The 27155-nt window shown below is 45.2% G+C and overlaps 1 protein-coding gene across 2 annotated transcripts in view; it reads left to right on the top strand.

Annotated features, from left to right (window-relative positions):
- Positions 1–27155, top strand: part of htr4 (5-hydroxytryptamine receptor 4) — a 301009-nt gene that overhangs the window by 142957 nt on the left and 130897 nt on the right. For both annotated transcript variants that reach the window (XM_038795553.1, XM_038795554.1), the window contains exon 7: positions 3331–3884. In XM_038795553.1, the coding sequence (XP_038651481.1) occupies positions 3331–3884 (554 nt within the window). The remainder of the gene's footprint in view (positions 1–3330; positions 3885–27155) is intronic.

The raw sequence follows: 27155 nt of genomic DNA, 5'->3' as shown, positions 1-27155 counted from the left end.
GCGTGGGGGGGGGGAGGGAGAGGGGTTGGACCTGCCGCTGCTGGGCCCCCCTGTCGCCGCCGCTGCCTCTCCTCCGCCGCCGCTCCTCTGCCGCCGCCGCCTCTCCGCCGCCGCCGCCGCTCCTCCTCCGCCGCCGCTCCTCCTCCGCTGCCGCTGCCGCTTCTCCTCCTCCGCCGTCCGGCCTGTCGGGGGGTTCCTTGTCTGGCGCTTGCGGGAGCCTCTCTCCCTGCGACCTCCTCGCTCGCCGCCCGGAAGTCGAATCCTTCTCTTATCTTTTAAGACCCTCCTTAAAATTCACCTCAGCAGTCAAGCTTTTAGTCACCCTTCCTAATATCTCTTTGTTTAACTTGGTATTCAGTTTTTCCCTTGCCACAATTTTTCTAATTGTGTTTATTTATCTGGATATCAAGCCAAGTTCTCTGAGCTTTGAGACTCTATTCACTTTGTCAGTGACATATTCCCATTGCTCGTCATTTTCTTTGCATGGATGGAAGCAGACCTTTGCTACAATGCTATGTTTGTATTTTTCACTAAAACTGGCACATCTGCAGTCTGGTCCAAGAAACGGGCTGTCTGTTGCCATCAGTCAAATATTTATGACTTCAGTTACACATTCCCATGCTGGATTTTTGGAATTTTTTTTACATTTCCAGAAGTCAAGTGCTTCAGAAGTGGCGAGGATTTGCAGATTTAGTAAGATAAGCTGTTGCTTTGCAATTGCTGCTAAGAAAATGATGTCTCTCATGCAATAATGTCTCGCGCGCTTCCACAATTTAATTAGTTTTTCTTAAAAATGGCAATAGGCATGCTTTCCTCCTATTTATTGACACCAGATAAATTTCCGTATCCAAAGCAATTGGGTCCAAAACACAAGCAGCTTAACTCTGTTTAATGCAGCTTCTCGGATGAGCTGACATTAACAAATTATATTTATTTTCTTCTCTACCATAATATTCTGAAGGACTTATCTTCGTTCTGGGCAGGCTTTCATTTGTTCTGGGCATTTCATTGACCCAAGTGATTACAAACATAGAAGATAGGAACAGAAGTAGGCCATTCATAGGAACATAGGAATTAGGAGCAGAAGTAGGCAATTCAGTCCATCAAGCCTACTCCACCATTCAATCAGATCATGGATGATCTCTTCCTGGTCTCAAATTCACCTCCCTACCTGTTCCCCATATCCCTTTAATCCGTGTTTTATTAGAAATTCAGACCCTGGAGCACGCATTGCCATTCAATATGATCATGACTGATCCTCTGTCTCAACGTCATACTCCCACTCTCCTCCATACCCCTTGACGTCTTTATGGCGCGATCCTTCCAAGATGCTTCAAAGTGTGGTAGCGAGTGGGAACAGCATTTGACCTGGCGAGATCATCACCACAATACAACGTTAATTGGTCCACTTAAGGAGGCCCCATGGGCTTCACGTGGTAAATGAAGGCTCGGCAGCCGATTCGCTGGGACCGTGCTCGCCAGCCCCCCCCCCCTCCCCCCACCACCCCTCTCCGCTAATAAGGTAGAGTAGCACATAAATTGCTCTTGCACAGTCAATCCCACTCAGCTTGCAGCCATGGCGTTGAGACGACCGGCCCCACGATTTGGGAATGCAGACCTGGGGAGGCTCCTAAAAGTAGTCGAGGCCAAGAAGGATGTCCTGTTCCCGCAGGGGATCCCGGAAAGCAAGCCACAGGGCAGCCAGTGCCACCTGGGAAGAAGTGGCAGTGGTCGCCAGCTTGGGCAGTGTCACGAGGAGAACCAGCACCCAGTGATGCAAGAAAGGCACCGACTTACACTGGGCCACACGGGTGAGTTGGCAGGGACACCCCCGCATGAGACTGCACCTGGCACAGCCCCCGCCCTGGATCGTGCCATGCCATGGCCCACTCACGCCACCCATGCCGTCCTCCTCCCCAAACCCCTTTCATAAACCTTCCCCTCCACTCACCCCAAGCATCCTCCCCAACCACTCCCCACCCCAGAGCCTTCCCACCCTCCCCCACGCTGAACCACGCGTGTGCCTATTAATGCTGTCTCTGGCTTTTGTTGGAAATGTTATTGTGTGGCGCAAATGTGACTTGCCACTTGTCAACCCAAGCTTGGTTATTATCCAGGTCTTGTTGTATTATGACATGGACTACTTCAGTATTTGGGGAGTAACGAATGGTGCTGAACATTGTGCGATCATCAGTAAATCTCCCCACTTTTGACCTTATGTAGGAAGGAAGGTCATTGATAAATCAGCTGAAGATGTTTGGGCCTAGAATACTACCCTGAGGAACTCCTGGGGGGTATGTCCTGGAATGAAGTTCTCTAATCCATCATGGACAACACCCCCCTAATATCCTTGTAGTTTTCTTTGTTTAGATTTAGAATTCTAGTTTTGGATTGGACTATTTCACTTTCGTGAAGAATTCCATCATGTTATTGTCACTCTTCCATATGGACCCTGCACATCAAGATTTTTAATTAACTCTTTCTCGTTGCACAATACCGAATCTAGGAGCAGCAGGAGGCCATTCGGCCCTTTGAGCCATTCATTATGACCATGGCTGATCATCCACTTCAATAGCCTAATCCCGCTTCCCCCATATCCTTTGATCCCCTTCGCCCTAAGTGATATTTTTAGCTGCTTCTTGAAAACATACAGGGTGGGATTCTCTATTTGGCGATGCCAAAATCGGAAAAGGCAATTGGGCGGAGAATTGGTTCCGATGGCAAAAAACGCGGCAGGTGCCGATTTGACGACAAATCGTAACGCTCCAGCACCTCGGCAGCGGTGTCAATGCGTTCTGGAACACATGTACAGTAGACAACTTTTGCATTTCATTTGTGGGCCCAACCTGGTATACTCCGGGGCCTCCATGATTCTCCGTCTCCATTGAGCTGAGTTCCAGACGGTGAAGTTCACTTATGCTTTTAAAAATCGTGGAACCGGCGTAGCGGCTGCAGAGGGAGAGACCACTCTACGCGGCCCCTGACCGGCGTCGCACCGACCATACCCGCGCCGGTGAGCAGACAAGCGGCGGTCTGGCATTGGGGCAGCGTTGCACGATTCCCGCCTGGCTGGGCGATTCTCCAACCCAGCGTGGGCTGAGAGAATCCCGTCCCATAATTTAAAAAATTTTTTTTATAGTTGTTATAAGTATGTTCCAAAATTTCTGATTCTACCATTAATAATGTCGGTGTAACTCTGCAATTTCTTGAAAATTATTTTGTCAAATGAGTTTTCAGATTTTTCCCAGAGAAATGTATTAATTTTGAGAGATTCAATTTTCGAAACATTGAATGATCTGGTAAGACCTTGCTTTCTTCATCACTTTGCAGGTGGAAGAAAGAAAGTTCAGCAATGACACAAGTACAAAATGTATTTTCATGGTGAACAAGCCTTATGCCATAACGTGCTCAGTTGTAGCATTTTACATACCTCTTATTTTAATGGTACTGGCATACCAAAGGATATATGTGACAGCCAGAGAGCATGCACGACAGATCGAAATATTGAAACGTGCGGGAACCTCGACGGAACAACAAGCTGACCATCCAGGCAATCATAGAATGAAGACTGAAACCAAAGCAGCCAAAACATTGTGCATTATTATGGGATGCTTTTGTCTCTGCTGGGCACCATTTTTCATCACAAATATTGTGGACCCATTTATAAACTACTCTGTTCCGGACCAGCTATGGATAGCCTGCCTATGGCTTGGATACATTAATTCGGGGTTGAATCCATTTCTCTACGCTTATTTGAACAGGTCTTTCAGGCGTGCCTTCCTGAGAATTCTGTGCTGCGGTGAACGGTACAGACGATCCTCTTTACTGGGGCAGACAATACCGTGCTCCACTACAACAATCAATGGCTCAGCACATGTATTGAGGTAAGTGTTACACGTTACATTTACTTTTATGTTGGTCCTAATGTAGGTGATCAATAATAAGGCCCCAGATTTACGATCTTGGTAAGTCTAAGCTTTTAGTTTGTATTGGAATTCATTACTCAAAGCTATTACTTTGATAACATGAATTCTGTGAGTTCTTTATGCATGCTTTGCGTGGTTTTTGAGCAGGCAAGTGAGGGAAATGCAATTAGGGAATTTGTTCTGCTGTTTGGTGGGTGTATTCAAATGAAATGATAATGATGGAAATGCATGAGCTGACATATGTTCCATCATTTACGCCTTGGCAACACTGGTTAGCAGGGGAACCATTCCCTTCTTGGCATCACAGTTGCTGAAGCAGTGGATGAGGATTTCAAACTTAAATGGCCACAAATCAATTGCATTAAAACAATTAGCAATTGAAAAAATTGACTCAAATTGGTTTTTTTTCTTTGAACCAGCATTTTTCACTCATGATTTCCCTCCATCCAAGATAATGGTGAGATTGATAATACCATGAGGAACCCACCACAATTATTATCAATAACCCACCTCAGGAGACCTGTTAGAATGAGGGTGTACTGATTGGACAGGGCCACTGAACTATCAGAGATTCCACAAGACCAGGAAATCCAGGACAGTAAGAGTTTGATAGGTGGAATATGTCCAAATATTTAGTGGATTAGAGGAATAGGAATGTTTGCATTGATTTGCAGGCAATGTTTGAATGCAGATATTTACAAACGTTTTGTAGAAGGTGGATGTACAACTTTGTCATGAGTAGATGTAAATGTATTTTGTTCCTGCAATCTTCAGTTATTCATAATTCATAACAATTTAACAATCCAAAGATGAGCAGGTTAGGTGGATTGGCCATGCTAAATTGCCCCTTAGTATCCAGGGATAAGCAGGTTAGGCTATGGGGTTACAGTAATTGGACAGGGGAGTGGACCTGGGGAGAGTGCTCTTTCGGAGGGCCTGACGAGGCTTGATGAGCCATATGGCCTCCTTCTGCACAGTAGGGGTTGTATGATTTTATGAGTTCTGAATATGAGTGTGGAACATTTTGGGATGAGAGGAGTATGCATTTTTAGACAGATTACCCACTGGTAATGAGGACTCAAGGGTAGAACCCTGTCCTCTACAACTTGGTCAGGATTTTATGCTCCCACACTTAGGATCAGCAGGAACGTTGAGGGGGAGGATGTATAAAATCAGGTGGGATGGTGACAGGGTGCCGTACCTATTGCGTTCTTGCTCACCGTCACTTGGACTTTACCAGAGGCGGGATAGGTGGCGGGCAGCCTGCCTGCCTTAAGCCAGTCGAGATCCAGCCTTCCAAATGGCTACGTCCCAATTGTGAGTGTTGATATTGAGTGTTAGCAGCAGTGACGATAGTAACGTACAGAGTGTCCCCTCCTGGATTTTGTACTGAGTTATTGATCAGTATGAAATCTGGCTGTTTTAATTTTCCACTACTTAAACCTAGCAGTATTTAAGTCAATTGTAATATGAAAATGAAAATCGCTTATTGTCACGAGTAGACTTCAATGAAGTTACTGTGAAAAGCCCCTAGTCGCCACATTCCGGCGTTTGTTCTGGGAGGCTGTTATGTTTGCCCAACTGAACTCAACACACTCAGATTAGGATGAGGATTGAATTTGGGATCTACTCTGTCTCATTGGGTCATTACCAATACCAGGTGGTGCCTTTTTTGACTAAGCCACTAGAATCTTCAATTCTACAATTCCAACAATGAAACCAAATAATCCACTGAAATAATTGGAATAGATGGGTTGGAAATTCATTACGACCCATTTTCAGGATGGGCACACCCAAAATGTGTCTGATCCTAGGGGTCCAAGACTTGGCCATGGGCCTCATCGAAGTAATTGATAAAAACACCTGGTGCCTCCAAAGGCAGCTCACCCATTTCAGCCTATCCTGTTTGGGCCACCTGCCTCACCACAGAGGTATCTCTTGGTGAGGCGAAGAAGAGGCTTGAAGGAAAATAATATTTTGATGACCTATGAATAACAGCAGCCCTTGAGGTGTGAAGCTCAAGAGAGAAGTCCTGCTGCTCCTGGGTCCATGTGAAAGTATCTTTTAAAATGCTTTCCTTTAGTTGGTGGCTGCTTATTGCTTGGCCTCATCCATGACAGGGGAAGAGTGGAGCAAGCCCAATGCCTCAGATACCTTCCTTGTTTTTGGGAAGGTATCTTAAAACAAGTGTTAGACCCCCTAATGAGCACATATAGGAGGCCTAATACCTTTCTTATGTGGCAAGTAGAGAAACCTGAGAAAAACCTCGGAGAACAATTTGGGTCATAGGATCGGACATAGAGCAAACTTCTCCCAACTCGTCCGCAGTGGGTTTGGTGGCGGGCAGATGGGCACGGAGAACCTGCTGGGACCCATAAAGTTGGATACTCGCCACCATAAAATTCTCCCAATGACAAGTTAATGGTGGGTTGATCATCCCACTGGCAGGTGGCACAAATACAGTATAATTTGCATCTCATGAATGCGCATTAAAACAGCTGCCTGTCGGTGTCTATCAGTCCTTCCAATCTTCCATCGCGCCTACAGGAATCCACGTTGGCGTCAAGCCTGATCTTTAAAGAATGCTGCATACAAGATGGCCTTCAGTTTACAAGTTGCTTCAAGGTGAGTGTAACAAAGCCTTTCTGGCAGAGTGTTGCACAGCTCCTTATGTGCTCATCACCGACCTGCCAGGGAAGACCAGTTCTTGCCCTCCATCTCCATGCTGAGCTGTTCATCATGGAGAGAACTGTGCTGCTGGACCCATAGATCATCCCGTGTCACCACCTCAGAGCAGTACTGCACCTGGGGTTGGGGCACCTGTGTGGGAAACAAAGAAAATAAGGAGAGTGGTCTAAAACACTTTGGCTGCTGAGGTGTTAAGCCCTGGAGAGGCGGTGGATATGGCCTTTTATATATCTCAGATGTTGACAGAAATTTTGGGATTAGGGGTTTGGGTAATATACCTATTGAATGTCACATTGACAATAAATCCCTGTAGGAAAATGTGCACTCGGCAAAAAGTGTCAAGGAAAAAAGTTCAAGGATAGACATCGCAAGTTTGAAACAGGTCACAAACAGGTCCCTGAAGAGGTTGATGAATTGCCTCCAGGTATTGTGGAAGCCTCCATCTCCAAATAGTCGGGTACTGGGCCGCCTTTATCGAAGCCATGTCCAGGGTTGTGGGAGTGAGGGTGGAACTATGTCTGTTAGTGGCGATCTTTGGGGTGTCGAAACAGCCCAAACTCTTTATGGGGAGTGGGGCAGACCTCCTGATCGCCCCCTGGAGACTCCTGCTCAGCTGGAGATCAGCAGCGTCACCCAAGGTCGCAGACTGGCTGTCTGACTTTGCGGAATTCTTGAAATTGGAGAAAATTACAAATAAACCTTGGCATTACGCTGCAAACCAGATACCTATCCAGACAAAATGTTCCTGGACAATGCTACATTCTCATCAGATTGACAAAGGTACTGGACTGACAGTTCTAGCTTTATTGTGAGCTCGCCATAAAATCCATGTGGGCTGCCTCCTATTTTTTTTCTGAAATGACAGTTACTTTTTTTAAGAATTGGAAATACTTTTGAGGAGCAGTTTCATACATAAAATAACAAAGCTGCTTTCCTGCCAATTCTTGAGTTTGATAATTAATTTCTGTGGAAAAAAAAAAGTGATATTGATCTCCCAGTGTGCAGCACAGGTTGGAGATTGGGATATCATGTTGTCGCTACGATTCTCCAAATCATGCTCTTTTTGAATGCCAATTTAACCTTTTATTCATTAGTTCTGAAATTGTACAGCTTTGCATCGCATTGTTGACATATGATTGTTGCAATACTTTTATTTGATGCAATGTGGCATTTGAGTTAAGAGTGATAATTGAGATGAGAGGCGTTGTGATAACCGAGGTAATCATGAGAAGTTAATAGCAAATATAACCTTCTGCTTTCTTGAAGATGGAATGGCCATTTCAGTTTTCAGTTAAATAGCAATAATCATCAAAAGACCATAAGCTAATTGACTATCATTTCCAAAGAGTGCAAAAGGCAGCCATAAGCCAGACATGTGAAAAATCAATCATCCTGAGTGGCAGTCATAAATTGGCTTTGTTTCTCACTTTTGCAGTTATTTTATTCAAACCAAGAGCAGACCTGAACTCTGATTTAATCTTATCACCATGCAGTGATATGTGTAACTTGACCTACCTAGCTGGATCTCTATCAGGAAATGTATAATCCCTGCAGAACAGTCAAGAGCAGCATGACAGATGGTCAACAAGGCACCATTATTTGGAACACTGAATTATCATTCAGGAAGGCACAAAGCTCTTCTAAATTTGTCATCGATGCCCTTGAATTGTTAGCACTCAGCAAACTCTTGATCCAAACCAATTTGCAGCACAGACCTCCAGAATCCACAGCCTCTCTTTCATTGACTAATATATTCATTTTTTGAAATTTCAAATTGACTGTGATAGCGTAAGAGTCTAACATCAATGGAATCAAAAGAAATTTAGGTGTGCGATAGATGGAAAATTCACTCCTTTCATCGAAGTGCAGTTGCTACCTTGCTATCTGACACACACAACTGCTTACTGATTCTTTTCATACTCTGTTGTACTTTGAATATTTTCTTTTCACATTTGTGCAATTATTTATAGAGCATTGCACATGTTGACTTCTAGACTGTGCTTGCCAAGGAGTAATGTAATATAATTTAGCCAATTTGAGTCTGTCATGGAAAAGCCTGAAGCCTGGATGGTGATTGAACTAAAAGAAACAAATTGAAAAGCTGAAGAGTGTGAATCATGCACCTTCCTGCTTTTTGCCCTTAGCAAAGCTTTTTATCCAGTGCAAAAGATAGGAAAAGCAGATGGACAGCTGTAAGGCTTGATGTCTGTGATTTCTAGGTCTTCTGGAGTCTTGGGGGGGGGGGGGGGGTTGAGTGGGGGAGGCAGGCGTGGGGGGTGATGGTGGTGGGAGAGCCAGGCTTAGGCCTGCAATGGACACAGGCCCAACAATATTATGGCATAAAAGTGAAAAATGATATTCTCTCCCATCTGCCTCGGTTTCTGTTGCTGGGATGAGCGGCCTGCCTCTTGAAGAAAGGTTATGCAGGTTGGGCCTGTATCCTTTGGAGTTTAGAAAAATGAGTGATGATCTAATTGAAACATGAGACCCTGAGAGGACTTGACAGGATGGATGCTGAGAAAATTGTTTCCGCTTTTGAGTGAGACCAGGGCCACAATTTAAATTTCCTCTTAAATACAAAAATGGGGGGGGCACGGTGGCGCACTGGTAGCACTGCAGTCTCACGGCGCTGAGGTCCCAGGTTCGATCCCGGCTCTGGATCACTGTCCGTGTGGAGTTTGCGCATTCTCCCCATGTCTGCGTGGATTTGGCCCCCACAATCCAAAGATGTGCAAGGTGGATTGAATATGCTAAATTGACCTGAATTGGAAAAAAGACAAAAATGGGAAGTTTTTCTTTCTCTCAGATGGTTGCGAGTCTCTGGAACTCTCTTTCCTGAGAACAATGGAGGCAGGATTATTGAATATATTTTAAGACAGAGTAGATAGATTCTGGTCTAAAACGATGGTCATAGGGTATAGTGAGTAGATAGGAAAATGGTGTTGAGGCCACATCAGATCAGCCATGACCTTGTTGAATGACTGAGCAGGTTTGAGGGGATGAAGGCTTGCTCCTGCTCCTAATTCATATATTCATTTGTATCTCCATTGCCTGAAGGCAGCAAGGTATAGGACCACCCCAGCAGGCTAACATTGGGTTTGCAATAGTATGAAGGGGGCTTGATAGTAACTTTTCTGATATTTACCTTTCTGTTGTCACTCGGATTTTCCCCCTCAGTTCCTCTGACCTGAGAGAACTGAAAGAAATGTGTGCAAGTAGTCGGGCCCACTTTATCTGGTACCTTATTATTTGAACTTTCATTTAGCAGAAAAAGGAGATGGAAGCTGTGGTTGCATCACCCATTCAGCTCCCTGAGGAGACTTTTCAAAACAGAAAGTAAGAGTACAAGAAACCCAGTTTCAATGACTTTCAACTCTTTCCCCCCCTGAATAGAACCCAGATAATAAGCAGCGTACAAACCAACCACATTAACATATTCAGGGTGTTGCCAAGACAGGCAGAGTGACATTTTGGTCCATTTGGAGTTGCCATATGCATCTGTGGGCATCACATTTTCCAACATCATTCCCACATTTCCATCCAGGGCTATGTTGGATTTTTTTTTTAATGCCTGACTGTCACTGGTATCCAATGTTGCTACGGTGATTGAGGCATTCACATTTTAAAAGGCTATGGACTTGCCTTGTTGCTCCTATCGCCCAATGCAGAAAATGACTTCTCAAAACCCAATCAACTATTTACTTTGTGGGCAGCACGGTGGCACAGTGGGTTAGCCCTGCTGCCTCACGGTGCCGAGGTCCCAGGTTCGCTCCCGGTTCTGGGTCACTGTCCGTGTGGAGTTTGTACATTCTCCCCGTGTTTGGGTGGGTTTTGCCCCACAACCTAAAGATGTGCAAGCTAAGTGGATTGGCCACACTAAATTGCCCCTTAATTGGAAAAAATGTATTGGGTACTCTATATTTACTTTGAATATATCTGGCCAATCCTGCATTGAGTTTCCTCTGGCAGATACCCCCGTTGTACTTTTATTGGCATGACCATTGGCCCTATTTATGCAAATACATCTGAAAATGAAAGTGTTCAATTAGTACCAATCAGCTGTTCCTGCTCAGTCCTGCCTATTAAAGGCCTCCCAAGGAAACTCAGGCATGTTGTGCCTAGTGCACATCATTTTTAACATCACACCACCTCTTTCAAATTTCAGTAAGGGATGTACATGAAAATACTTTGCAGTTAATTGGTTTAAAATGTGTATGTGGAAAACAACAATAAATCAGTAACTGAACACACATGGAAAGCACAAATTGAAATGGGAAGCAGGGGTGAACGTAAAATTCTAGCACATGCAAGAAAATAGCTAATGTTACTTGTCTTTCCTGAGTTTAAAATGGTTTCACAATGGATTTTGTCAGATGTCTGTGCTTCTATGAGAGCCCTTGGGCTTGAGCGCAGCAGCATGTTAGAGCCAACAGTGACAGCTGAAGAGACTCAGTCAATATAATTGCCAGCTAGCACCGAAGCCTTCAATTGCCAGCATCCTGCATTCTTCAAGCACTGAGAAGACTCCTTTCATGAATCAGTGTGTCATTCTCTACAAGTGATTTACCCCAAACCCAGAAATTGGGGTATAACATAATGGAGTATTTTGCTTGAACTAAAAATTTAAAAATAACGTAAAACGTGGAGTTGGAAATTTTATTTTTGAGCAAAGTTTGGGCTGACTAGCTCTTTGCTATGTTTTATTAATTGGGAAGAGAGAAACACGGAGGCAGATAATAGGAGAAAGACAGAAAGAAATTGAAAGTGGGGCATAGAGAGAAGTACACACCTACTGTTGGGGAGGTTTTAAACTAATGAGGCAGGGGGATGGGAACCAGATTAGGAAGTTAGAGGTCAGTAAAGAAGCAGCAACTAAAGCCAGTAAGGTACAAGACAATAAAGGGACAGGTGGTCTGAGGTGCATTTGTTTTAATGCGAGAAGTGTAGCAGGTAAGGCAGATGAACTTAGGGCTTGGATCAGTACCTGGGAATATGATGTTATTGGTATTACTGAGACTTGGTTGAGGGAAGGGCAACTGAATATCCCAGGGTATAGATGCTTCAGGAGGGATAGAGAGGGAGGTAGAAGGGGTGGAGGAGTTGCATTACTCGTCAGAGATGATATCACAGCTGTGATTAAGGAGGGCACGATGGAGGATTCGAGCACTGAGGCAATATGGGTGGAGCTGAGAAATAGGAAGGGTGCAGTAACATTGTTGGGACTTTACTACAGACCTCCCAAAAGCGAGCATGAAGTACAGGTACAAATATGCAGACAGATTATAGAAAAATGTAGGAGCAATAGGGTGGTTGTGATGGGAGATATTAACTTTCCCAACATTGAATGGGATTCGTGTAGTGTTGGAGGCGTAGATGGAGCAGAGTTTGTAAGGAGCATCCAGGAGAGTTTTTTAGAGCAGTATGTAAATAGTCCAACCTGGGAAGGGGCCATACTGGACCTGGTATTGGGGAATGATCCCGGCCAGGTGGTTGATGTTTCAGTCGGTGATTACTTTGGGAATAGTGATCACAATTCCGTAAGTTTTAGAATACTCATGGACAAGGACAAGAGTGGTCCGAAAGGAAGAGTACTAAATTGGGGAAAGGCAGAGTATAACAAAATTCGGCAGGTGCTAGGGAATGTGGATTGGGAGCAGCTGTTTAAGGGTAAACCCACATTTGAAATGTGGGAGTCTTTCAAGGAAAGGTTGATTAGGGTGCAGGACAGACATGTTCCTGTGAAAATGAAAGATAGAAATGGCAAGATTAGGGAACCATGGATGACGGGTGAAATTGTGAGACTAGCTAAGATGAAAAAGGAAGCATACATAGGATCGAGGCAACTCAAAACTGATGAAGCTTTGGAGGAATATCGGGAAAGTAGGAAGAATCTCAAACGCGCAATAAAGAGGGCTAAAAGGGGTCATGAAATATCTTTGGCTAACAGGGTTAAGGAAAATCCCAAAGCCTTTTATTCGTATGTAAGGAGCAAGAGGGTAACTAGAGAAAGGATTGGCCCACTCAAAGACAAAAGAGGGAATTTATGCGTGGACTCAGAGGAAATGGGTGAGATTCTTAATGAGTACTTTGCATCGTTATTCACAAAGGAGAGGGACAAGACAGATGTTGAAGCTAGGGATGGATGTTTAAATACTCTAGGTCAAGTTGTCATATGGAAGGGGGAAGTTTTGGGTATTCTAAAAGACATTAAGGTGGACAAGTCCCCAGGACCAGATGGGATGTATCCCAGTTTACTGAGGGAAGCGAGGGTTGAAATAGCTAGGGCCTTAACAGACATCTTTGCAGCATCCTTGAGCATGGGTGAGGTCCCGGAGGACTGGAGAATTGCTAATGTTGTCCCTTTGTTTAAGAAGGGTAGCAGGGATAATCCAGGGAATTATAGACCTGTGAGCTTGACCCCAGTGGTAGGCAAACTGTTGGAGAAGATACTGAGGGATAGGATCTATTCACATCTGGAAGAAAATAGACTTATCAGTGATAGGCAGCATGGTTTTGTGCAGGGACGGTCATGCCTTACAAACCTAATAGAATTCTTTGAGGAAGTGACAAAGTTAATTGATGAGGGAAGGACTGTAGATGTCATATACATAGACTTTAGTAAGGCGTTTGATAACGTTTCCCATGGCAGGTTGATGGAAAAAGTGAAGTTGTATGGGGTTCAGGGTGTACTAGCTAGATGGATAAAGAACAGGAGACAGAGAGTAGTGGTGGAAGGGAATGTCTCAAAATGGAGAAGGGTGACTAGTGGTGTTCCACAGGGATCCGTGCTCGGACTACTGCTGTTCGTGATCTATATAAATGACCTGGAAGAAGGTATAGGTGGTCTGATTAGCAAGTTTGCAGATGATACTAAGATTGGTGGAGTTGCAGATAGAATGGAGGACTGTCAGAGAATACAACAAAATCTAGATAGATTGGAGAGTTGGGCAGAGAAATGGCAGATGGAGTTCAATCCAGGCAAATGCGAGGTGATGCATTTTGGAAGATCAAATTCAAGAGCGGACTATATGGTCAATGGAAGGGTCCTGGGGAAAATTGATGTACAGAGAGATCTGGGAGCTCAGGTCCATTGTACCCTGAAGGTGGCAACGCAGGTTGATAGAGTGGTCAAGAAGGCATACAGCATGCTTGCCTTCATTGGACGGGGTATTGAGTACAAGAGTTGGCAGGTCATGTTACAGTTGTATAGGACTTTGGTTCGGCCACATTTGGAATACTGCGTGCAGTTCTGGTCGCCACATTAAGGATGTGGATGCCTTGGAGAGGGTGCAGAGGAGGTTCACCAGGATGTTGCCTGGTATGGAGGGTGCTAGCTATGAAGAAAGGTTGAGTAGATTAGGATTGTTTTCGTTGGAAAGACGGAGGTTGAGGGGGGACCTGATTGAGGTCTACAAAATTATGAGAGGTATGGACAGGGTGGATAGCAACAAGCTTTTCCCAAGAGTGGGGGTGTCAATTACAAGGGGTCACGATTACAAGGTGAGAGGGGGAAAGTTTAAGGGAGATGTGCGTGGAAAGTTTTTTACGCAGAGGGTGGTGGGTGCCTGGAACTCTTTACCAGCGGATGTGGTAGAGGCGGGCACAATAGCATCATTTAATAGGCATCTAGACAGGTATATGAACGGGTGGGGAACAGAGGGAAGTAGACCTTGGAAAATAGGAGACAGGTCTAGATAAAGGATCTGGATCGGTGCAGGCTGGGAGGGCCGAAGGGCCTGTTCCTGTGCTGTAATTTTCTTTGTTCTCTTTGTTCTACACAGAAGAAAGTGTGAAGCAGAAAATTAGTTTAAACAAGACACACTCAAAGAGGGGGAAGAGATTGACAGGAAAGCACAGGTTTTTTCTAGTTCTTTGCCTTGAACAATGCAACTGGTGATCGACTATAATTAGGGCAAGTGACTTGGTGCAGGGAAATCATCAAGCACACAGGAAAATGCTTCAAACCTGACCAGAGTTGAGGGAGGTCCTTTTCTCACAAACCCAGTCATTTTCTCTCCTCATCAGAAATTCAATCTTTATGACCATGCATTTAAAATGCCTATGTTTCATGATTATCCTTCTGACATTTAAGGATATTCCTAGTTGGTTACAGTAATAGCAGTCAACGAGAAATCAACTGGCTCCATTTAAAGTGCAGATTAAATTGCTGGTTGTTGAAACACTCACAAATGGTATCATCAGTCAATGGAATGGGATACTTCCCTTAATTCGTTGAGAAAGAAGGAACATAGGCAGTTAAAACCTACTACTGATTAAAGGACCACTGAGCAGAGCAATCAATGAGGAACATTGAACTCTAGGGCGAATAACAAAATGCATTGTATGTATTAAAGGATATTTCTATGATTGCAAAACTATATTGTGATTAACTTTGCTGTCAAAGTATAACTTCTGCTTTATTATAAGTGAGAACACAAGAGTTCAACTTATATCTACCAACTTATAATCTATAATATTAGTACAGTTTTTGGTATGCTCACTTTCTGAGGCTACAGGAAATTCTCAGCATGCTGTTTCTGTCAGATTTAGGTATTGTATGATGTGTTCAATTCCATCATATCCAATACTCATCTTTGAACTGTAAGGTACACTTATCATTGAACTTAACTTTTAGTACTCTTGGCTCTAGATGGCACTACTGCTCCTCCAAGGTCTCTTTCCCATGTCCATTCTTCTCAGTGACCCTGTAAGTAAGTGTTAGTTAAACTTTAATACTCAAAAAGTCCATCACAATATTAGTGACTATACAATGGAGGAATGGAGAAAACCAGGTGGGACCTGAAACTCTATGTCATCAGGAGCAGGATTCAGCAGTGCCAGCCACACAGTGTTTCTGCCAACAGAGTGGGCCAGCTTATTGTAAGGGTGCATGGACATTGTTCCCTTCTGTTGGTTATCATAGTTCCGATATAATAGTTCCTTGTGTCACATCTTGTTTCGAGTGTCAGGTATGGCTCAGTGGTAAAATCCCAGGCCATCATCTTCCTTTTATTTTACTAAGCACAATTATGCTTAATAAAGCTTTTGAAAATTGATCTTTCGTTTTTTAAAAATTAGTTAAAGAAAAGCTACTGAGTTCAAAAGTGCTGGTGAATCAGACTGTGTCGTCCACATCCCGCTCGCAGTGTCACAACTTTGAGCAAAAATATCACATCCCAAATGCCTTCAAATAAAAACTTGAATGGAGGCATTAAGAGACACAAAAGGAGATTCAATGAACAAATATAATCTTGGCCTTGTGAAAATCTAAAAATATATATTTTGTTTAGGTCCTGGTTTTCTTCCTTAGAAATTTCAGTTACCGAGAGAATGAAAAATCAGAAGCATTTTAAAACCACTAGTGGGAACCCAGTAGCCAGATTGTGCAATCACTGTGCTCGCCATAAAATAATAGTTTCTGTGTGTCATGAAGAATGACAGTTTTAATATTGAAAAGGCTCAACCAGTTGGCACCTTATCACGGGATACAGACTTCACTGGCAAGGACAGCATTTATTGCCCAAGCCTAACTACCCTTGAGAGCTGGTGAGCCGTCGCCTTTAACCACATTGTAATCCGTATGGTGCTGTTCGGAAGGAATTTCTAATATTTGACCCAGTGATGTTGAAGGCATGGCAGCAAGTTTCCAAGTCAGGATGTGTGACTTGGAGAGGAACATTTAGCAATAGTGTTCAAATCTGCCTACTGTCCTTGTTCTTCTAGGCAGTAAAAGTCGTAGTTTTGAAATGTGCTGGCAAAGAAGCCTTGGTGAGTTTCCAGTGATGGAGAAGTGAAGGTTTAATAGAGTAAATGGGACACTGAGCAAGTGCATACTGCATAGTTTCATACTTCATGAGTGTTTTTATAAAGTGAGACTCCTGATTTGTGCCTCTAGAAATAATAAAGTACCTCAAGTATTTTTAAAGAATTGTTACAAAAGGTTTTCCATGAAACATATGGCCGGTGTTCTCCCTTCTGGGGATGAAGTCCCCATGCCGGCGGGACAACCGGTGCCAACCACTCCGGCGTCAACAGCCCTCGAAGGTGCAGAATTCTCAACATTTTCGGGGGCTAGGTGGACACCAGAGGGGTTGGTGCCGCTCCAGCTGGCGGCGAAGGGCCGGTGTGAGTTTGCGCATGCACGGAACGGCCAGCGTGATTCCACGCATGCGCGGACCAGTCAGCATATTTTTGCGCATGCCACGCCGGCCCCCGGGCAATATAATGGAGCCCTACATGGCCCAGTACGGAAGAAAGAAGTGCCCCCACGGATCAAGCCTGCCCACGGATTGGTGGGCCCCGATCGTGGGCCAGGCCACCGTTCCCCCCCCCCCCCCCAACGGGGGGATGGATCCCCTCCCGCCCCCGGAGGACCGCCCCTGCATACTCACCTGCCAGGTCCCGCAGGTGCGTGAGTTGAGTGATTCACGCCGGTGGGACTGGCCAAAACTGGACGGCCGCTCAGCCCAATGTACAAGAGTACATTGTGATGCACAAGTTCTGTCTTTGTTCATATGCTCTTAGATTCTCACGACCTCTTCCTTTCAATGTTTTCACTTCCCCATTGAAAGGTCATTACACATCCAGGGTGTGGTTCATTTAGCACCTCATCTGTGTGGTAACTCTTCCAAGTTTGAGCCAGACCAATGAGTACTCAAGGCTGTTTGACCCATGCCAAGCTTGATGCTACTTCACCTTCTATTCAAGTTCTATCTCTGAATAATGATCACAAGTGAGAATCATTGCTTTTTCAGGATTTGTGAGGCCAAATTGAACCAACCCCACTTGCCACCCATTTCAGCAGATACAAAAGATTGAGACTTTGATGATGTGTATAGCTGAATGTATAGCCGGGTGCCATATCAGTTAAATAATCGTGTTAAATCTTCAAAAATCAAAAATCAATCCACATTGCAGATTCTAGTTGTGTTAAGTACTTAACACGGGCAGCATGGTAGCACAAGTGGATAGCACTGTGGCTTCACTGTGCCAGGGTCCCAGGTTCGATTCCCCGCTGGGTCCCTGTCTGTGCGGAGTCTGCGCGTTCTTCCCATGTCTGCGTGGGATTCCTCCGGGAGTTCTGGTTTCCTCCCACAGTCCAAAGACGTGCAGGTTAGGTGTATTGGCCGTGATAAATGGCCCCAAGTGACCAAAAAATGGTATGAAGGATTAGGTTCTGGGTTACGGGATAGGGTGGAAGTGAGGGCTTAAGTGGGTCGGTGCAGACTTGATGGGCCAAATGGCCTCCTTCTGTATTGTATGTTCTATGTATCTATGTAACTGCATACATGTTCTGAGACAAAATATTAATTCTACCTAATTCACCAGTCACATTGAAGACCCATCGGCCCGCGATGGGCCAAGTGGCTGCCAGTTTTTGGCAGGTCCCGCCGGCACATGTTACGACAGGTACTTACCGGCGGGACCTCACTCCGCGGGCGGTCTCCGAGGTCCTCGGGGGCGGGGGGGGAACACAGGGGGGGATCTGGCCCCGGGGGGGTGCCCCCCTGGTGGCCTGGCCCGCGATCGGAGCCTGTGCCGTGGTGGCACTCTATTCCTCCGCGCCGGCTGGTGTACCGGTCCACAATGGTCGGCGCGGAGATGAACCTCCCCTGTGCATGCACTGGGATGATGCCAGCACACACTGGCTCTTCTGTGCATGCGCCAACTCGCGCCGTCCGGCGGCAGCCCTTCAGCGCTGGTTGGCGTGGCGCCAAGCCCCTTTCCTGCCGGCTGGCGCGGCGCAAACCACTCCGGCGCCAGCCTAGCCCCTGAAGGTGCGGAGGATTCCGTACCTTCCGGGCGGCCCGATGACGGAGTGGTTCATGCAACTCCTTCGCACCGGAGTTGCCCATCCCGCCGGTTTCCGAAGAATCCCGTCCCTTTGTTCCTTCTTGTAACAGTTATTTCATAAGTGAACAATGTGGCAGAATGCAAAATCAGTTTCCAAAAATCAGTTTTCAAAATTCAATTAATGAGCCAACAGATAGGGAAACCTCAAAGCTCAGAATCATCCAAACCTTGTAAAGAAATGACTGGGTCAGTGGCAATTTGTTGGTACATTTAGTTCAGTTAAAAAGACAAGTTGAATTTGTTTAGTTGTAAATGAATGATGATCTATTTTATGTTAACAATGATACTTACAGGATGACATTAAAGTAAATCCATGAGAGTTATGCACATTCATTTATTCAACATGCCAATTTTATTTTCAGATATATATATAGTCTATGCTCGTGTTAAATTTATATTATAGTTAAGTAACAATTACAACATGTGCCAACTCTGATAAGCCTCCCAACAACCGCTTCAACAGTAGAGACTTACTTTTTCAAGTGGAGTATGGTACATCATCGTGCATCGTACAACAAGAAATTTACGATAAACAATAAAAATGTTGTAGAAAGATGTAAATTATTTTTTCTTTTAAATTGGGATTCCATCAAAATTCACTATTTGTGGAGAATAAATTCAGCAGATCAGCTGTGAAGACCATTCATCTGCTGCAAACAAAATCTGTACTTGAATTATCCATACAAAGTACCAGTCACATTTAAGACCCATCGGTATCCCTATCCTTGTCAGTTAAATGGAATGAAGGTTATCAATATGCCCAAATATCCACACATACTTGCTCCAACTAATCACCAGTAGTGTACAGGTGTTGATAGAATGATAGAAGCCACAGGAAGGCACCTCAAGGTGGATACAACACTGAGGAGGGCATCTTGTGTGTAGTAACAGCAGGTTGATGTTTCCTTATCTTTCCTACTTTGGAGATTTAGACAGGACCTTTGTTGCTAATTCCACTCAGCTCCAACAAAACTCTTGCTTTGCACGGGATTCCCAGTGGGAATAAAACAAAAAAAACCAACCTGAATTTACATAGTGCCTTTAGTATAATAAAACACCTTTCACAAGAGCATAATGAAACAAAACATGATAACTAGTCACCAAAGGAGATATGGAGCTGGATTCTCCAATTCTGGGGCTATGTCCCCACGCCAGCGTGGAACCGTGGCGTTTTACACCAGGAAAACTGGCGCAAAATGGCCATCGATTCCCCGTTTTGCTGGAGGCTAGCAGGACGGAAGCTTAGAGCACCCGGCTCTAGCTGCCGAGACACACCGGAGAATTGTCGGGTCCGTGACTGTGCATGCACACGGCGGCAGCCTGCCGTGATCACGCCGTGCTTCATGGTGGAGGCCGCTCACGGACCCGGCCCACTAAACAATCCCACCCTTCAGCTGGCTCGTGCACCCCGGGCCACCCCCCCACAGTGCCTCCAGCCCCGAATAATGTCCCCACATGCCCACGGATCGGCTCTCCCCCGACAGTGGCAGCAGCCACGCCGAGTTCCCGATGGGTGAGACCACAGATGGCCCACGCCATCGGGAACTCGGCTGGTCGGGGGCGGAGCATCGGGGGGCAGGCCTCAGGCAATGTCCTAAGGCCGTGGCTACGTGGCGCTGCATACTCAGAGTACGCTGCTTTGGAGGGGCGGAGCATCGCAAAAGCAGCACCGCCCCGATTCGATCTGGATTCTTCGGCCGTTCGCCAAATCTGGTTTTGGCATCGCCAACCAGAAAATCCAGCCCATGACATTCATTGTCAACAAACCTGGTTAAAGAGGGACGTTTGGTTAGATTAAAGGCTATTAGAATAAAGCTTATTTTTCCTGGCATGATCACGGCTGAATGTGTGCACGCCTGACAGGTCTGTAAAGATGGCACCAGCACCTGCCTTTCTGTCAGGTGATGCTGGGATTGGTGCCTTGCTGTCCACCATCGCTACAGGATTGGACGGGCCTTGTGTCTCCAACATGTTAATTGGCCATCCTCTGCATGATCATGGCCGGTGGGCAAAATACTTTTCAATTGGCGACAGCACCCATTCCCAGGTCCACAGCTGAGACCCACCCTTTCGGAATTAAATTCAACTCTCTTTTTCTTGCATTTTCCTGTTTGACGTGTACTCAGCCACTGGGGAAGCTAGTCTTCTGACCAGTGGTTTATCAGATAAAACTGGCCAGACCTACTCCTTTCCTGGAGTACATATTTGAAGATGATCTCCTGCTGTTGTCGAAAAGAATAATGAATATCCTGGCTTACTGGACCTAGGATGAGTCAATGTGTCTCATTTTATCTGTATTCTATGAGCTATCACATTCAACAAATTTATTCATCTAGTTTTAATGCACATTGCCAATGTCTGTATCTTGTCAGTTTAAAAAACTGTAAATATAGGTTATTTTAAAACATAACAGTTAAGCATTGTTCCTTTCTAAAACCTGTTCAATGAAGACGAAAAAACATCAAAAAAAATCTGAAAATGCCGCAAACATTCAATAATTGCTTTTACAGGGGTTTTGGTTGTTCTTCTTAATGCCTTTGCACCACAATAATCCATTTCTGAATCCTCTATTCCTATTTTTTATCAGTGGTTTGTTAATTTCAACAACAAGGAAAGACACATCACCCATCTTTTCAAAAAATAAACCTTTTGGCAGAAATGTGCCTTGATAAAATCTCAAATAAGAGCCTCCTACTGCACAAAGTGTGAATGTTTCCAATTTTCCACAACAACTCGTCACCTTTGTGCAATTGCCAATTTTAGAGCAGATTTTCTGAGTTCTTGTGTATGGCAAGGTAACTCCCATATCGTAGGCAGGGTTATGATATGCAAACATGCACATAATGATATATAGATAGGCAGCTAATGAACACAGAACAGGATATGACCAATGAGCAGGCAGGACACTCAGGGGTGGTATCTCACTATAAAAGGCATGAGGCATTCACACTCCACCTCTTTCCACTGATGAACATCTACAGAGTGAGTCAGGGTGTATGTACAGTAGCACACCTCCAGCACGTGGCTAAGAGCTAGTCTGGTTCAGTCAGAGTCACCACATTTAGGTTAGAAGAGAGTCGAACTGACAGAGAATTGAGCTAACTGTGCTCCTGGTTCAATAAATCGGATTGAACTAACTTCAAGGTCTGGAGTATCTTTTGGCCAAAGCTGCATCCAGTTGCAGCCTGTGTTATCCCAGAGTACGTAACACATTAGGCAAAATTTGATGCCCTCTTCTGTGGCAAGTTTGGGGACAAGGGCTATTAATCAAGCAGGAGGGTGTCAGGTGGGGAGCCTGCTCTCTTTCCGCCATCGTGGGTAAGCCCATAATCCCACTATGTCACTAACTGAGGTCCTTACATGGACAATAACCCCCATTTCAGGGCCTCATTCCCATTACTACTGGTGTTCACCCAGTGGCGGTGGCACAGGGGACTCAGCAATTGGGATGCTTGAAAAGCAAACCCTAGCATGTTTTCTTGCGGACTTCCGTGGGGGGGGGGGGGGCTGGTGTCAGGTACACGGTGGCTGATCTAGGAACAGCATTAGGAAGGTTGAGTGGGAGGGACTGCTAAAAATCACTCCCTGTCCTTACTGTTGACACCCCTACCTCGCAACCCCAATCCTGCCATCACTGGCCTGTGCCTGGCCCATGGTGGTCCTCGGCCTTGGGTGGGTATAGTACTTGCAGCAGCTCCCTTGGTGACACAACCAAATAATGAAAAGTAGCCAGCCTCTGATTGGCCGGCAGCTTTCAGCATGGTGGTACATCTGCCCCCAGGATCCTTGATCCTGTGGAAGGCCTGCCACTGCCCAGTTAACAGAAATGTGGTTTTAACAGAATAAATGGACACCATTGTGGAATACAATCTCTAAAACACCAATTTCTTTTCAAATCCGAGGATTCCTTGCAACTCATCTGACCCATAAGACCATAAGACATAGGAGTGGAAGTAAGACCATTCGGCCCATCGAGTCCACTCCGCCATTCAATCATGGCTGATGGGCATTTCAACTCCACCTACCAGCATTCTCCCCATAGCCCTTAATTCCTCGCGACATCAAGAATTTATCTATCTCTGCCTTGAAGCCATTTAGCGTCCTGGCCTCCACTGCACTCCGCGGCAATGAATTCCACAGGCCCACCACTCTCTGGCTGAAGAAATGTCTCCGCATTTCTGTTCTGAATTTACCCCCTCTAATTCTAAGGCTGTGCCCACGGGTCCTCGTCTCCTCGCCTAACGGAAACAGTTTCTTTGCGTCCACCCTTTCTAAGCCATGTATTATCTTGTAAGTTTCTATTAGATCTCCCCTTAACCTTCTAAACTCCAATGAATACAATCCCAGGATCCTCAGCCGTTCATCATATGTTAGACCCGCCATTCCAGGGATCATCCGTGTGAATCTCCGCTGGACACGCTCCAGTGCCAGTATGTCCTTCCTGAGATGTGGGGCCCAAAACTGGACACAGTACTCCAAATGGGGCCTAACCAGAGCCTTATAAAGGCTCAGTAGCACATCGCTGCTTTTATATTCCAACCCTCTTGAGATAAATGACAACATTGCATTCGCTTTCTTAATCACAGATTCAACCTGCATGTTTACCTTTAGGGAATCCTCGACTAGCACTCCCAGATCCCTTTGTACTTTGGCATTATGAATTTTCTCACCGTTTAGAAAGTAGTCTATGCTTGGATTCTTTTTTCCAAAGTGCAAGACCTCACATTTTCTCACGTTGAATTGCATCAGCCATTTCCTGCACCACTCTCCCAAACTGTCTAGATCCTTCTGCAGCTTCCCCACTTCCTCAGCACTACCTGCCTGACCACCTAACTTCGTATCATCGGCAAACTTTGCTAGAATGCCCCCAGTCCCTTCATCCAGATCATTAATATATATGGTGAACAGCTGTGGCCCCAACACTGAACCCTGTGGGACACCGCTGGTCACCGGCTGCCATTCCGAAAAAGAACCTTTTATCCCAACTCTCTGCCTTCTGTCAGACAGCCAATCCTCAACCTATGCCAGTAGCTCATCTCGAACACCATGGGCCCTCACCTTACTCAGCAGCCTCCTGTGTGGCACCTTATCAAAGGCCTTTTGGAAATCCAGATAGACCACATCCACTGGGTTTCCCTGGTCTAACCTACTTGTCACCTCCTCAAAGAATTCTAACAGGTTCGTCAGGCACGACCTCCCCTTACTAAATCCATGTTGACTTGTTCTAATCCGACCCTGCTCTTCCAAGAATTTAGAAATCTCATCCTTAACGATCGATTCTAGAATTTTACCAACAACCGAGGTTAGGCTAATTGGCCTATAATTTTCCATCTTTTGTCTTGATCCTTTCTTGAACAAGGGGGTTACAACAGCAATCTTCCAATCGTCCGGGACTTTCCCTGACTCCAGTGATTTTTGAAAGATCTCAACCAACGCTTCCGCTATTTCTTCAGCCACCTCTCTCAGAACTCTAGGGTGTAGCCCATCGGGGCCAGGTGATTTGTCAATTTTAAGACCTTTTAACTTTTTTAGCACCATCTCTTTTGTAATGGCAACCATACTCAACTCAGCCCCCTGACTCTCTATAATTTTTGGGATATTACTCATGTCTTTCACTGTGAAGACAGACGCAAAGTACTTATTAAGTTCTCCAGCCATTTCCTCGACTCCCATCACTAGCCTTCCGGAATCAGTTTGAATTGGCCCAATGTCTACTTTGGCCTGTCGTTTGTTTCTTATGTATTGAAATAAACTTTTACTATAATTTCTTATATTACTGGCTAGCCTGCCTTCATATTTGATCCTCTCCTTCCTTATTTGTCTCTTTGTTAACCTCTGTTTGTTTTTGTAGCCTTCCCAATCTTCTGATTTCCCAGTGCTTTTGGCTACTTTATAGGATCTCTCTTTTCCTTTGATACATTTCCTGACCTCCTTTGTCAGCCATGGCTGTCTAATCCCTCCCCGGATAATCTTTCTTTTCTTGGGGATGAATCTCTGTACAGTGTCCTCAATTATGCATACAAACGCCTGCCATTTTTGCTCGACTGTCTTCCCCACTAGGGTCTGCTTCCAGTCGATTTTCGCCAGTTCCTCTCTCATGCCCTCGTAATTACCTTTATTTAACTGTAACACCATTACATCCGATTTTGCCTTCTCTCTTTCAAACTGCAGACTGAACTCAACCATATTATGATCGCTGCTTCCTAAGTGTTCCCTTACTTTAAGATCTTTATAAAGTCTGGTTCATTACATAGCACTAGGTCCAGAATAGCCTGCTCCCTTGTGGGCTCCATGACAAGCTGTTCCAAAAAGCCATCTTGTAAGCATTCCATGAATTCCTTTTCTTTGGATCCACTGGCTACGTTATTTACCCAATCCACCTGCATATTGAAGTCCCCCATGATCACCGTGACCTTGCCTTTCTGACATGCCTTTTCTATTTCCCGGTACATGTTGCGCCCCTGGTCCTGACCACTGTTAGGAGGTCTGTACATAACTCCCATTATGGTTTTTTTGCCTTTGTGGTTCCTCAATTCTACCCACACAGACTCCACATCATCCGACCCCTTACTGAAAAGGCAACACGGGGCACTTGCTGGCTCACCAGCCAACAGGTGAGACCATTGTCCCCTCAATTAAAATAACACCTCACAAGTGTGGTTTCCTGATATGCACAGATAAGCATTTGAAGAAGCTCCCCTTCATAACAACCCAGACTGAATTGTGAACAATCTTGTGCCAACATTGCAAGCTAGATGGTGATCGTAACTGTCCAAACTATAACAAGATCCTCACAGTAAACATAAACATCTACAATTCTTCACTGCTGTCAGCTCAAAATCCTGGGACCCCCTTCCTAAAAGCACTGTGGGTGTATCTACACCACATGGACTGCAGCAGTTAAAGAAATCAACTCACCACCTCAAGGGCAATTAGGAATGGCAACAAATGCTGACAAAGCTGGTGATACCGAGCACCCTATCAGTTCATTTCTGTTTTACATTCTCAGTTGAAGCCAAATCTATGGCCCAGATTTTCCAGTCTCTGGATCAGATGTGCCCCTCAAGATGCATGTCAGGACCCTGCGGACATCTCGATGCATTGATTCACGGTGAACTGGCCGGGAAGTTTGAACTTTCATTGGGGTTACGTGGATAGGTTGGAAGTGTGGTGATCGGGTGGAGGTGCGGACTTAATAGGGTGGTCATTCCAAGGGCCGGTGCAGACTTGATGGGCCGAATGGCCTCCTTCTGCACTGTAAATTCTGTGTGTGATTCTGTGATTGGGAAATTCCCCTGTTCCCCTAAGTTAAAGTTGGAAACTTTGGAAAGATCTGACTTACGTCACTGAATCGTTACCCAAGAAATGTTAGACAGACAAATCCTAGCCCAACTCCTGGGTAACGATACAACTGACCCCCAGTCTCTCTCAATGGCCCCCATCGCCCTCAACCCTCTGACTATCCTCCGACGCCCAACTATCCCCCTGATCCTCCTGACTACCCCCCCCCACCCAATCTGACCTGATCAACTCCCAACACCTGACCACCTCTCTGAACCGAACTTGACTTCTCATGACACACCTTCCACCTTACCCAGCTAAACTCTACTATCTAACACACTTGCCATCCTACCACCTGCCAGCCTACTCATTTACCTACTTAACCTCACCCACCCAACCCAATTACACATTCACTCATTCACTAATACACTGAAGCTTTGCACCTTACCAGAATACGGCAAACTGCAGTGAAAAGGGGGGTGTAATTTCTGGGTTGATTTTATTCTCTCTTCATGGATTCCTGCACTGAGCGTATCATGGAGTTCACCTGACCCACAACTTTTAATATATTGTGGTATGGGGAGCACACAGCCCACTCAACGGGTGTGGTACAGCAGAAATTGAAAAATATTTTTTTAAAGCAAAACAATGTTTTATTCTATGAGCTCAAGTTAACCTTTTTAAAACATACAGTGAACATCTTAGCAACCATTAATTCAAATACAATCCCCAAAGACTACAACACTAACTAATCCTTTAAGCTTTCCTTTTAACACCCATACGACTTAAAACACCTTTTACCAGAAGCACATCAGGTTAAATTCACTACTGTTATTAGTTTTAAATGACCAGGATCGATTTACAGTCTTTAGATTACAGAGAGAGGTTCATACAGCTTCTGGCTGTGACTGCAGCTATCCAGCTCTGAAAACGAAACTAAAACACACCCTGCAGCAAACAGCCAAAAACAAAAGTAAAAAGCTGACAGACAGACCAGCTCCACCCACATTCTGACATCACTGCAGTAATATGAGCAGCCAAACATTTCTTAAAGTGACATTCTCATGACACAAGTTTAACCCCAGGGTCTTATAGCCACTAGCTGGGAGGAGGGGGCGTATGGTGGCAACCCAGACCCATCTTATGCACTGGCAATGGTGGCCACCAGATCCCCCGAATTACACCCCTCTGACGATGCCGCATTTCGCAGGCAGCACCTAGGACAGGGTGGCATGTGCCGCCGGAATGTGCATCGGGGCCCACCAGCCTCAGAGGATGCCTGCCAGGGACAATGAAGGCCACAGGACGTGGTAAGCAGCTGGCTGCCTCCACCTCTGATGTGCATCCTGGGGACACACTTAGGCATAGCGGTAGAGCTGGGAAGGCATACACATAGAGGATCACTGA

This window comes from Scyliorhinus canicula, chromosome 4, assembly GCF_902713615.1.
Source record: "Scyliorhinus canicula chromosome 4, sScyCan1.1, whole genome shotgun sequence".
In the NCBI taxonomy this organism is placed as follows: Eukaryota; Metazoa; Chordata; class Chondrichthyes; order Carcharhiniformes; family Scyliorhinidae; genus Scyliorhinus; species Scyliorhinus canicula.
This window is presented reverse-complemented; position numbering and strand designations above follow the sequence as displayed.